A 13209-nucleotide genomic window follows, 5' to 3' on the forward strand; every position below is an offset into this window, starting at 1 on the left:
GTTTCAGGACTGGGTACAGCATGGAGACCGCTTTGGTCGCGCTGACTGATGATCTCTGGCGGGCCAGGGATAGAGGACATTCCTCTATCCTGGTGCTTCTTGACGTCTCAGCGGCCTTCAATATCATCGACCATGGTATCCTTCTGCGACGCTTGGAGGAGGTGGGAGTGAGATGCACCATTTTGCGGTGGTTCTCCTCCTACCTCTTGGACAGGTTGCAGTCGGTGTTGGTCGGGGGGCAAAGGTCAACCCCTAGGCCCCTCAAATGTGGTGTGCCACAGGGTTTGGTCTTGTCCCCCCTCCTATTTAACATCTACATGAAGCCGCTGGGTGAGATCATGCGACAGCACGGGGTAAAGTACCACCAATATGCAGATGATACACAACTGTATCTTTCTGCCCCGTGCCAGCTCAGTGTAGCGGTGGACGTGATGTGCCGATGCCTGGAAGCTGTTAGGATCTGGATGGGGGTGAACAAACTTGTGCTCAATCCCAATAAGACTGAGTGGCTTTGGATGTTGCCCCCGAAGGACAGCCTAGACAGTCCATCCTTAACTCTGGGGGTGTGTGTGTGTGAAAAGTTACACCCCTCAGAGAGGGCCTGCAATTTGGGGGTCCTCCTGGAGTTGCAGCTGACACTAGAACATCATCTGTCGGCTGTGACCAGGGGGGCCTTTGCCCAATTGCAGCCCTATTTGGATCGGGAGGCACTTCAAACGGTCACTTATGCACTTGTCACCTCAAGGCTGGATTACTGCAATGCGCTCTACATGGGGCTGCCCTTGAAAAGCGTTCGGAGACTGCAGTTAGTCCAGAATGCGGCCGTGCGAGCGATATTGGGTGTACCGAGGCACACCCACGTTACACCTGTCCTCCGCGAGCTGCACTGGCTACCAATTGTTCTCCGAACGCAATTCAAGGTGTTGGTTATTACCTTCAAAGCCCTACATGGCTCAGGGCCAATGTACCTTCGAGACCGCCTACTGCCACATACCTCCCAGCGGCCAGTAAGATCCCACAGATTGCGCCTCCTTCAGATGCTGTCAGTCAGACAGTGTCGGCTGGTGGGCCCCCGGAGGAGAGCCTTCTCTGTGGCTGCTCCAACTCTGTGGAATCAGCTACCCCCAGAGATCCGGACCATATCCACTCTCATGGCCTTCAGGAAAGCTGTTAAAACCTGGCTGTTCCGGCAGGCCTGGGGCTGTTGACCTCATTGTTGAGGTCCAGACCCGATTGGAATGAATGCAACTGGTTTTGTGATTTTAAACTGTCTTTCTTTTCTTCTTGTTTTTTTTTCTTCTCTTTTTCTTTTTTCTTTTTTTTGTAAGCCACCCGGAGTCCTTCGGGATTGGGCAGCATATAAATTTTAAATAAATAAATAAATAAATAAATAATAAATAAATAAATAAATAAATAAATAAATAAATAATGTTTATTATGATAAGCTCGTTGGATATTCTTGTGAAAGAGGTTATAGATAATTTAAACCAAACAAAATAAAAACCAAGTGTTGCCAGCTACATCATGACTGTATCTATATGAATTGATATTGTTATCATGATATGATCCATAATAGGCAGGAGTTACATCTTAAAGGACAACTCCCTCTTATGATATCAATGATGGGGTTGATACTGGACTAGCTAGTTAAAACATACAAGATCATTAAGAAAGGGAGATTCAGGGAATTTTCCATGTTTCTGGAACACAATTTTTGAACTTGAAAGTGTTCAAAAGCACTACGGAGTGCAAAACACCTCACCATAGCAATTGAATCATTCTGAGTTTAAATTAATATACATTTCAAGATGCTCTATAATGCTACATGCTTAAACAGAATAAATTAAAGAAAGTAAAACAGTATCATACTGACCTTAATACTTCATATGTTTATGAAACTGATTCTACTTTTCCCAATTATTTTACTCCAAAAAACTTCAACAATGCAATTCTTTTACACCTTTTTTCATATTAAGCATTAACAAGGGTTCTTTGCTCCAAAATACATTTTGCCAAAATTTAATAAGAAGCAGATATTGACATAACAGTGACTCGGTGCTACTAGTTTGCCTTTTGTCAGTGAGCGATTATGCCTTCAATTGCTCTGAACTGAAAATCAAAGTTCAGCTTTGTTATAATGAGAAACCTCTCACAGTACCTCTTGACCAGTTATTATGCTACAGTTTAGTAAATCCATGGAGTTAGTTATTCACTAATATTAATATATTTACAAAAGACATGCAAATTGTGTCTTAACAGAAAAAAAAACCTTTTTAAATCTCTGTTTGACATTTTTCTTGAATTATTAGCCTGCATGCATTCTTTGAACTGAAGAATGTGAACTAAATGTTACACCAGATGGGACTGTGCCTGATTCTGTAAAACTCTCCGAGGTGGCGCAGTGGTTAGGGTGCAGTACTGCAGGCTACTTCAGCTGACTGTTATCTGCAGTTCAGCGGTTCTAATCTCACCGGCTCAAGGTTGACTCAGCCTTCCATCCTTCCGAGGTGGGTGAAATGAGAACCCGGATTGTTGTTGGGGGCAATATGCTGACTCTGTAAACCGCTTAGAGAGGGCTGAAAGCCCTATAAAGCGGTATATAAGTCTAACTGCTAGCTAACTGCTAACTCTTATTGCCTTACTTTTTAGGAGTGATTTATTTGGAGAAATAAAATCAAGCACATCAAGTATATTTATCAGCAACCTGACTATTCCTGCACTATAAGATTCATATACTACTATGGCTTGTAAAGGGTTGTTACTGTTTAATGATGAAGTGCTTTTAAGTCAGTAGAAAGCCATGAAGATCTCTTACATTTTTAGCAACATCTCATAATTAGATGATTGAATATAGTACTTTAATTCCTTAGATAAATGGTTAAAGGCATGCAATATAGTGTTGTTTAATTGTCCACAGCAGTATACACATTTTATGTATGTGGATTTACAGCACACATTTGGATCATAACAACACTCCCTATGTGTTAGTGACATTGACAAGCTAAACAACTTACTCCCTGCTTCAATTCTTCTTCCTAAAGAAAAATGGGATGATCATGAATTAGATTATTCTAAAAAAGAAGTTAACTGCAGTGCAATAAAATATGGGTTCACCGACAAAAGGGCGACCGACAAAAGCACGCCCGACTAAACCGTGATGACAAAACTGCAAGTTCTAAACCGCACCGACGAATGAGCGCTGAAGCGCGCTGACAACAGCGCGCCGACAGAAGTGCGCTGTGAACCTAATCCTAAACCTAACCCTAAACCTAACCCTAAACCTAACCCTAAACCTAACCCTAAACCTAACCCTAAACCTAACCCTAAACCTAATCCTAACCCTAACCCTAAACCTAACCCTAAACCTAACCCTAAAATTAACCCCGAACCTAACCCTTACCTTAACTTAAATCGCGCTTCTGTCAGCGTGCTGTTGTCGACGCGCTGTTGTGGGCGCGTTGATGACGTCGCGGTTTTGTTGCCGCGTTTTTGTTGCCGCGTTTTAGTAGAGCGCGCATTTGTCGGGTCGCGCAAAATATGAGCTATTGCCAGCAACAGTGTGCAACTCTCACAATTTTGGGAGGAAGTGGTAATATAAATATTAACATAAAAGATTAATAAATATTATCAATGCCTTCATGCCCCGTTGGCAAAGTTATTAAACAGCTTTTTTTTTTTGTCTTGAGCCATATTATTTTAGGGGAGAAAAGTTTGCAGTTGCATGCTTGAGGCATAACATAAAGCTACTACTTTGGGCCAGGTCCTTTTCCTCATCAACTTCCCCTTACTCCTCTTTAACTTTTCATCTCTTTAATCATTTCTTTCTTACTTAGCAGACTCCAAGGGAAGGGACAGGTTTTTTTCCTGCTAGTTGTATGGGCTGATTCCTTTCAAACAGCTCTGAAAATTAGGCTGAAGTCTTTTAGATGCACATTTCCATTCTTCAAATACCTATTTGACTATTTTCGGAACCAGTATTCCGGATTCAGTGTTTATGCCCTAGTAGCATTCATGTTTTCAATTTTTTCCTAAAAATTCACAATGACACAATTAATATAAGATGCAGGAAAACTGCATCAGTAGTCATTTCACCGAACAATTGCTGTGATTCTATTCTGAGAGTACCAGGATCAAACCCTCCTCATCTTCACAGTTTATCTCTGGTAAGTCAAGGAGGGCTTTTGCCAGGTTAGGCCAGGTCTAAAATGTCATATTTTCAAGAATTCCAAATAATTACACATCACAACTTTCCCAGCTTATTTTCTTCTCAAGAGCATTAATACTTTTATATTAATCATTATTCAGATTACTTGTGCTGAAAAGATTGACAAAAGACATAAATTAGATTCTTAACAGCACTTACTATCTTCAAGGAGGTAATTCTTTATTTGCAGAAAAAGACCACCAAATAAACTCAATTCAGGCTGTTTTTATGGTAACAATCGAGCTGCAAGTCACAGAGTAGTAAGGTAATGCAATAATATGATTTTCATTTAGAAAACAGAAGCAAATGATTGCTGTAGCAAGCGAGGAACATATCTGACCACAAACCTTTCTGCCTATCTGTAGAATGAGTAGAATGAAAATAATGATACTATAATAAAATTGTACTTTTAATTGCAATTTTATAGACCTATTTTGCTTAATACAGTGCTGGAACATTTTACCTTGAGTAGTTTCATGAGGCCTTCTAACTGAACCATGAGTTCTCTTCGGCTTTCCTGAAGAGCTGACATTCTCTGTTCCAACTCGTCTTTCCTCTGTCTAAACAACAAGCAGTGAAGATGAAAGCAGTGCATAAACAAGGAGCAGAAAGTCTGCATTTGCATCAGAGGTATATGACAATCTGAATATAAGAACTGTACTTGATTTCCTATGTGGATGGATCTTCCAAACCTAGACATGAACTGCCGGGAACAACAGCAATAATTCTCTATTCATAAACATGTCAGCATGCTTTACTTTTACCATTTCTCTGACAGTATAGAGTGCCTTAGGGGGCCTTTATTAATTTTTTCTCCACAAAAATAACAAAATGGATTTGATGCAAAGCCATCCAGTGAGCAAGAACTGTGTCTCCTTAGGCTGTCTAACATTTTAATCGTACTATATAGTCTTGCACTGGTTCTATGTCCATTTTAAACTGGATGTTAAACTATGCATATTTCTTTTGGCTCTTTGAACAGAACAACTGGTTTTATTCAACCTTGGTGATAAAGTAAGGATAACTCTTATTTGTATTCAAAATGTTAACGAAAGTAGCCCTACAAAGGGATGTGTGCTTTCATTGGAATATTAAAATAATGAACACTCTTGCTTGTTTAAAAATTATTATTATTTCTCACCCAAAAAGACAGTCTTACATGGAATTAAACAAAACAGACAAGAGGTGTTGTGCTAAATGTGACATACACTATATTGCCAAAAGTATTCGCTCACCCATCCAAATAATCAGAATCAGGTGTTCCAATCACTTCCATGGCCACAGGTGTATAAAATCAAGTACCTAGGGATGCAGACTGTTTTTACAAACATTTGTGAAAGAATGGGTCGCTCTCAGGAGCTCAGTGAATCCCAGCATGGAACTGTGATAGGATGCCACCTGTGCAACAAATCCAGTCGTGAAATTTCCTCCCTCCTAAATATTCCACAGTCAACTGTCATCTGTATTATAAGAATGTGGAAGTCTTTGGGAATGACAGCAACTCAGCCACGAAGTGGTAGGCCACATAAACTCGTCCAACATCAGTGTGTGACCTCACAAATGCGCTTCTGGAAGAATGGTCAAAAATTCCCATAAGCACACTCCTAAACCTTGTGGACAGCCTTCCCAGAAGAGTTGAAGCTGTTATAGCTGCAAAGGGTGGACCAATGTCATATTGAACCCTATGGATTAGGAATGGGATGTCACTTACAGTAAGTTCATATGCGAGTAAAGGCAGGTGAGCAAATACTTTTGGCAATGTAGAGTATCTCTACCTCCCCATATCTCATTCGCATATTTACCTCAGGAGGCGAAGCTCTGCCAGGAGTGTAGGGTTTTGTGCTGCCTTTTCTGGGGTAGTCTGAGATGCCTGCTCATGTTCAAGCCGCAGCCTGTGAATCTCTTGTAAGATTTCCCTGGCATAGGAAGAGAGAATTTTTTTTAAAAAAAATGATAAGTATGATTTTTTTAATGATAAAAGTTGTTTAACGCAGATCATTGCAAATAATGTCAACTAATTTGAGATATTTATGAATAATCTTCTGGATCTTAGTGAGCAAATCATAGCACCCAGAGAAGCTTTTAAATGTTTAAAGCTGCTCTTCTGACAACCAATCCTTTGCCCTCCATCTGGGAACTCTTCAAAAATTGCCACAGAGGTAATTCAAGAAGTTGCTGCCTGAGACCAACACTGCAAAAATTGATCAGAACTAGGGCTATCAATCACCAGCACACACATTAGAACGACTGAGAATTCTCTCTAGTCACTTTGCAAGGCTGAAAAATTAACTATTATAAGATAAAAATGGCTGGCTACATTCCTAATATGGCACTAGATCTCATGGTTTCTAAATTGGTGCCTTAACCACTATAGTAAACTGGTTATATTGTAATATTAGCACATTATTTCTCCTTCAACCCTGCTATTTTCTTTCTTTCTCTTGCCTTATTAAACCATGTATTTTCTGAAGAAAAGGGACGACAGATTTCTATCACTAAAATCTTAAAATGTATATTTTAAAATATTAACTCTGTAATAATGTCATGGCAAAGAAAAGAAGTAAACTCTTCTGTATGATGGTCACTTGTAATATATCTGTGGGTTTCCTTATATGCAATATTGTGAATTTTGCCTTGATACCAACTATACATGCAATATGTTTTATCCACAGACATACATTTGGCTTAATGTAGGTTTTGGGACTTTACCTGTTCTTATTTTCAAGTTCTGCAATAAGCTGTCGTTGTTGCTTATTTGCATCAATAGAGAATGAAATATCTGGAGTGCCTCTTTGTTGTGGTTGCTGTTGTGGCTGCTGTAAAACAGATCGAACTTATTATCACATATATGCAAATGAATATATTAAAAGGAAGAAAATTGTAGTTTTGTCCCTTAGTATATCTAAGTATATTGTCCATAAGCATAACGTCATAGCTAAGTTCCTGGTTTCAAAATTCACTTTAGCTGAGATTTCACACTATATATTTAACAAATATATAATTTCTCTCATTTCACCTCTATGGTAACATAGATGATAATAACCTTGCTTGTAATTTACAATGTAACTGTAAGAACTGGCAAATTTTAATAGAAATCTTATTCATCTACAATAAGGGTAGAACTAGAGTGTTTCCATAGAGATTGTGAGCTAAATAAAACATATTAGTATTTAATAGCAATAACAATAGCATTTAGACTTATATACCACTTCACAGTGCTTTACAGACCTCTCTAAGCGGTTTACAGAGTCAGCATATTGCCCTCAACAATCTGGGTCCTCAGTTTACCAACTTCAGAAGGATGAAAGGCTGAGTCAACCTTGAGCCTGTTGAGATTTAAACTGCCAAATTACAGTCAGCTGGCAGTCAGCAGAAGTAGCCTGTAGTACTGCATTCTAACCACTGTGCCACCGCGGCTCTTTAAGTCTGTGTGAAGGAGCCTTTTGTTTTATAAAGCAGTGAAATGGTGGACAGAAAAATTAAAACACAACAGACAATAGTCTGCTTTAAACTGTAATTCTATGTATTTGTAAGTGGATATAATAGGCACATATTTGTAAGTGGATATAATAGGCACATCCAACCAAATAAACCTCTAGAGGTCCCTGAATTGTAACCTACAGTTTTCTTTCACTATTGAATTGAATTGAATTGAATTTATTTGATTTCTATGCCACCCAATCCCGAAGGACGCTGGGCGGCTTACAGAAATAAAAAGAAATCAAAGGAACTTAAAAACAATAGGATACACGAAGTTAAAAAGGAACGCAACAAACACCCAATCAGAAGGCCTGCCGGAAAAGCCAGGTTTTAATGGCTTTGTGAAAGGCCATGAGAGTGGGGAGGGCCCGGATCTCTGGGGGCAGCTCATTCCATATGGCCGGAGCGGCAACAGAGAAGGCCCTGCTCCTAGGCGCCGCCAGCTGGCATTGTTCTGCTGAAGGCACCCGGAGAAGGTCTGCTGACTAAATTCTTGGCCAGATACAACTGCTTCCTCTTGAGAGTAAATAGTCAAGAAGAAGAGTGCTAGAGTAGCTGGAAATGGTATGAGAAAAAGGTGTCAGCTTCAAATATAAGTTAAAGCTACCTCTGCTGACTTGGCTGGGGTAGAGCAAGTAAGTGGAGATTCTTATAATTTTATTAAACTCAGGGGAATATACTTTTGAGAAGAAATCTATATGATTGTAGGTAATGAAGAATCTATATATAGGTAATTCAGAAAATTAAGAATTAGAAAGCAAGAAGAGAAACTCAACCTATGGCAAGTGGTCAAGTAGAGTTTATTAAGTTATATTCAGTTAGAATTTGTTTTTCTTTCTGGCCAGTACAATCCAATTGGAAATGGAAAAAGTGGAATATGGAAAGGGGAACTAGATGGATGGGAACCCTACCCTAGATGGCAAGAATAAGAAGAAAAATAAAAGAACTTAGGGACTTAAAGGGAGAAATTTTATTAGTAACACCATCAATAACAACACTGACAATTAAAGACAAGGAAAAAGAAGAAGGGCATCAAAATTACGTGAGAGAATTAATAAACAATGAGTTGCAAAGAAGAGTCCATACAAACTTGATTAAGGAGACAATTAGAGGACTGATGCCACAAATGGCAGAAGACATGAGACTGTTTCGCTACTGGAAAGACACAGGCTGATAGATGAAAATGTTTAATTTAAAACTAGTTGGACTTAGTGAAATTTAGAGACAATAGATATAGTTAAATAAACAATTGAAAATGATAATAATGTAGACATATGTGTTGGTATAACAAGTAGTAATTGGATATGAATATTGAATGGTACCTATGAAAGGAAGATGAGAAATGGTTTGGTTACATATAAAGATTAATAAAAAGGAACTAAATTATGATAATGGATATAGTCAAATAAAGGAGAGATAATGATAACAATGTATATATAGGTATTGGTACAACATGGGGAAATTGGATGTAAATTGTAAACAGTGATTTGGAAAGGAAGATTAGAAACCTTTGCTACTAAATGTTATTGATGTTTAGCTAGAATAGGCCATAAGGAATAGTGTTATTGGGATACTAGAAATAGCAAATGAGATGCCAGTATGTGGTTATGTCTTGAGTTTTGGTATGTTTTATGATGAAGGACGTTTAAACAATTATAGTCAAATGAAAATGGGGGTAGGATGATGGTAATATGTACAAATATATTTGATTTAAAATACTAGAATTAATATGAATCATGGGTGACTGTGAAAGAAACCACAAAAAAATTTTGTAACCAACTAATACACTTTCTACAGTATGTAAAGAAAGAGGATTTTTTGTGTTGTGTCTGTTTTGAAAAATAAAAATAAAAAAAACTTTTAATTAAAAAAATGATTTTCTATGATACTGCCAATTGCTAGTTGCACAGTTAACACTTTACTGAGGGATAATTATACCTAGTACGTAATATTTCTTCTGTTGCTGAAGGGGAGGAAAAAGCAACAAAAATTACCAGAAGCAGATTTCTAGGCTTTTCCCCCTCAAAGAAAAACAATTTGGTGAAACCAAATCTCTCATAGATGGGGTACAAAGTTGTTGCAGTTGCCTTAGACGTACCTTATATTATAATCTATTTAGTGATCTGTGGCTTCTTTTGATTTTATAGGCTTGAAATTAAATCTTAAGGAATAGTATCTTAAGGGAACCTTCTATAATGCTTCTAATAAGAAAGCACAGGCAAATAAGATACATACACAATGATTCAAGCGTGCATAGTAGACACCTACATGCACATTCCTCTACCCTAAAAAGATTCAAAAATATCACAAAAATTGAAAGAAATTAATTAAATCTGAGGGAATGACCAGAAGCCTCTTTGAGAACTAAAGTAAGTTTTTAGAAATTGGAAAACAAATTTCACTATAGTATAGGTAATCACCCATTGCCTAATGTTATCAAATGAGTTGCTGTATAATCAATAACTTGCTTGTGGCAAGAATTTATTCTGCACTAATGTTCTTTGTTTACATGAGATACAATATATATTATATTGATTCAAGGCTTTCCAAACCAACTCCAAACCTTAACAATAAAGTACAGATCATTTTTCTGAGGCACACAAAAAACTAAGGTATCTTCAATATGTATCAGAGAAATTTCAAAGCACACAGGGGTGAAAGAAGAAGAAAGCCCACCTGCTCATTGAAGGCCCTTTTACCCTAAAGCTACATTGTTGGGTGAGCTTCTCCCTTTGTTGTCCCTGCAATATCAAATCTACAAAGCTCTTCGTTTATACTTAGAAATTGCATCTGCTTCAATGGGCACCTCCCAAAGCTACCATTTGGGTTTTTTCTTTAAGATGAGAAGTCTGTTTTCTAATACTACAAAGAAATTAAGTGAATGAAGCTTGGTGCTCTCTCAAAGCCTTGAAACAAAAAAGAAGCAAAGACAAATAACCTCAAAAGCCCAGCCTTAGCAACACCAAAGACTGTGCGCAAAGCAAGAAACCAGATTTTTTTTTAATCTCACAGAAGACTTTTAATAGGACAATTTGTTTTGATTTTTAGAATTTGCTAGCTCTTATTAATATTGTTATTGCTACTAATAATTGTCATTTGTTTATTTTACATATAAATTCATACCCTGTTTTAAAGAGCAAAAATACAATTTGAAAAACAATGCTAAAACAACAAAACACTGAATAATGAAATAACGTAACTTAAAATGCTTAAAAAATTACAGCTGTAAGACACTGAAGGGCCTAAATATTTTCCACAAGCAGAAACTAAGAATGTGAAGTATATACTCTGTTTCTCCAAAAATAAGATCTCCCCGGATAATAAGCCCAATCAGGCTTTTGAGCGCATGCGCTAAAATAAGCCCTCCACGAAAATATTGCAACACAGCAACAGCCATGAGGTGACTATACTCTGCCTCCTGCACCTCAAAAATAATAAGATCTCCCCGAAAATAAGGCAAAGTGCTTATTTTGGGGATAAAAAGAAAATAAGACCCTGTCTTATTTTCAGGGAAACATGGTATGTTTATACAAACATACTACATTAGTAGATTTCGTTAATTTAGTAACCATACAACTGGAAAGAGGTTACTTCAGGACACTCGGAACTAGTTCTGTAGCATAAAGAACTCTAACTTCTCAGAAAAAAACAGATATTTCAGGAGGAATACATAAATGGCTGCCACAGTTGCACTTCATCAACTATCCACTATTTGAGACAATTCTTTCAGTTGCCTAAAGGTAGGGCTGGTGCTTGTACCAATTTTTCTTTAACTATATTTAGATTCATTAGATGCAAACAAGCACATCCAAGGGAAAAGCCAGACTGCAATTACAAGGATTGTCTTGGCAAAGGTTTTCATATATATAAAAAACATCTTTCCCACTAATTAAAATTACTTACTGATGAAGTAGTCTCTGCTGCCAGTCTTGCAGCATACCGGGCGATCAGTCTATGTTCTTCATCTAGACGGTTTGGGCTTTCAAGTAAACTGTTATAGGAGAAGGGCAAGGAACAATGAAAAACATTAATATAAATGTTAAGAGGATAATGCTTCTTAACTTATACAGAGAAATGATATCTATGATGGTGATGATAGGGGAGACATAAAAAAAATTAATAAAAATGGAAAAGAGGAAGAAAAGCGACATATAATGTTCTTCTACAACCCTGTAATCCTACATCAAGTGAAATAGTTTGATAGCAATTAAAGAAAATTAAGTAATGTGAGGAATTCCCAGTTGATGAAGAGGGTACAAATTACTGACTTTAGCCCCTTTACAAAGGGATTAGGCAATTTCGTAGTGATTAAATTAACTAAAGGCTACAATCATGCCATCAAAAAGTACCTGCCATAATCAGAAACAGCATGCCTCTTAAAAATGAGGTTTTTTTGTCAGGATTTTTCAAAAGTTTTTGAGTGGGTAAAGCTGGAAATAGACTTCTGGAACAAAGGATGTCTACAGGGTATGGTTTAAAAATGTCAAGATTATGGCTACAATGGTATGATTGAAGATCCACCTATTTTTCTCTGCAAATCATCTCTCTCCCCCCCTCTCCCTCTTTCACTCTCTCTCACACACAGATTACAATACAATACAAATACAATAGCAGAGTTGGAAGGGACCTTGGAGGTCTTCTAGTCCAACCCCCTGCCTAGGCAGGAAACCCTATACCATTCCAGACAAATGGCTATCCAACACTTCTTAAAGACTTCCAATGTTGGGGCATTCACAACTTCTGGAGGCAAGCTGTTTCACTGATTAATTGTTCTAACTGTTAGGAAATTTCTCCTCAGTTCTAAGTTGCTTCTCTCCTTGATTAGTTTCCACCCATTGCTTCTTGTTCTATCCTCAGGTCCCTTGGAGAATAGTTTGACTCCCTCTTCTTTGTGGCAACCTCTGAGATATTGGAACACTGCTATCATGTCTCCCCTAGTCCTTCTTTTCATTAAACTAGACATACCCAGTTCCTGCAACTGTTCTTCATATGTTTTAGTCTCCAGTTCCCTAATTATCTTTGTTGCTCTTCTCTGCATGCTTTCTAGAGTCTCCACATCTTTTCTACATTGTGGCCACCAAAACTGAATGCACACTTTTTCCCAAGTGTGGCCTTACCAAGGCATTATAAAGTGATATTAACACGTGATCTTGATTCTATCCCTCTGTTTATGTAGCCTAGAACTGTGTTGGCTTTTTTGGCAGCTGCTGCACACTGCTGGCTCATATTTAAATGGTTGTCCACTAGGACTCCAAAATCCCTCTCACAGTTACTACTATTGAGCAAGGTACCACCTATGCTGTATCTGTGCATTTTGTTTTTCTTGCCTAAATGTAGAACCTTACTCTTTTCACCATTGAATTTCATTTTATTAGATAGTGCCCAATGTTCAAGTTTGTCAAGATCCTTCTGTATCTTAAGCCTGTCTTCTGGAGGGTTGGCTATTCTTGCCAGCTTGGCGTCATCTGCAAATTTGATGAGTTCCCCATTTATTCCCTCATCCAAATCATTGATGAAGATGCTGA

At 37.9% G+C, this 13209-nt stretch overlaps 1 protein-coding gene across 12 annotated transcripts in view; it reads right to left on the reverse strand.

Annotated features, from left to right (window-relative positions):
• DTNA (dystrobrevin alpha) overlaps positions 1-13209 on the reverse strand; it is a 176958-nt gene that overhangs the window by 20399 nt on the left and 143350 nt on the right. For 8 of the 12 annotated variants that reach the window (XR_015695651.1, XR_015695650.1, XM_087707097.1 and 5 more), the window contains 5 exons: positions 11588-11675; positions 6914-7020; positions 6007-6120; positions 4668-4764; positions 3015-3035 (listed from right to left, as the gene is read on the reverse strand). Coding sequence is in view for 10 of the 12 variants with exons in the window: in XM_087707097.1 (XP_087563223.1) it covers positions 3015-3035; positions 4668-4764; positions 6007-6120; positions 6914-7020; positions 11588-11675 (427 nt within the window). In the remaining 2 variants the exon portion in view is untranslated. The remainder of the gene's footprint in view (positions 1-3014; positions 3036-4667; positions 4765-6006; positions 6121-6913; positions 7021-11587; positions 11676-13209) is intronic. The other 4 variants (XM_087707102.1, XM_087707106.1, XM_087707101.1 and 1 more) reach the window with 1 other exon arrangement.

Source organism: Thamnophis sirtalis, unplaced genomic scaffold (genome assembly GCF_051295495.1).
Source record: "Thamnophis sirtalis isolate CommonGarterSnake01/CBP01778 unplaced genomic scaffold, rThaSir2_p1.2 scaffold_2, whole genome shotgun sequence".
In the NCBI taxonomy this organism is placed as follows: Eukaryota; Metazoa; Chordata; class Lepidosauria; order Squamata; family Natricidae; genus Thamnophis; species Thamnophis sirtalis.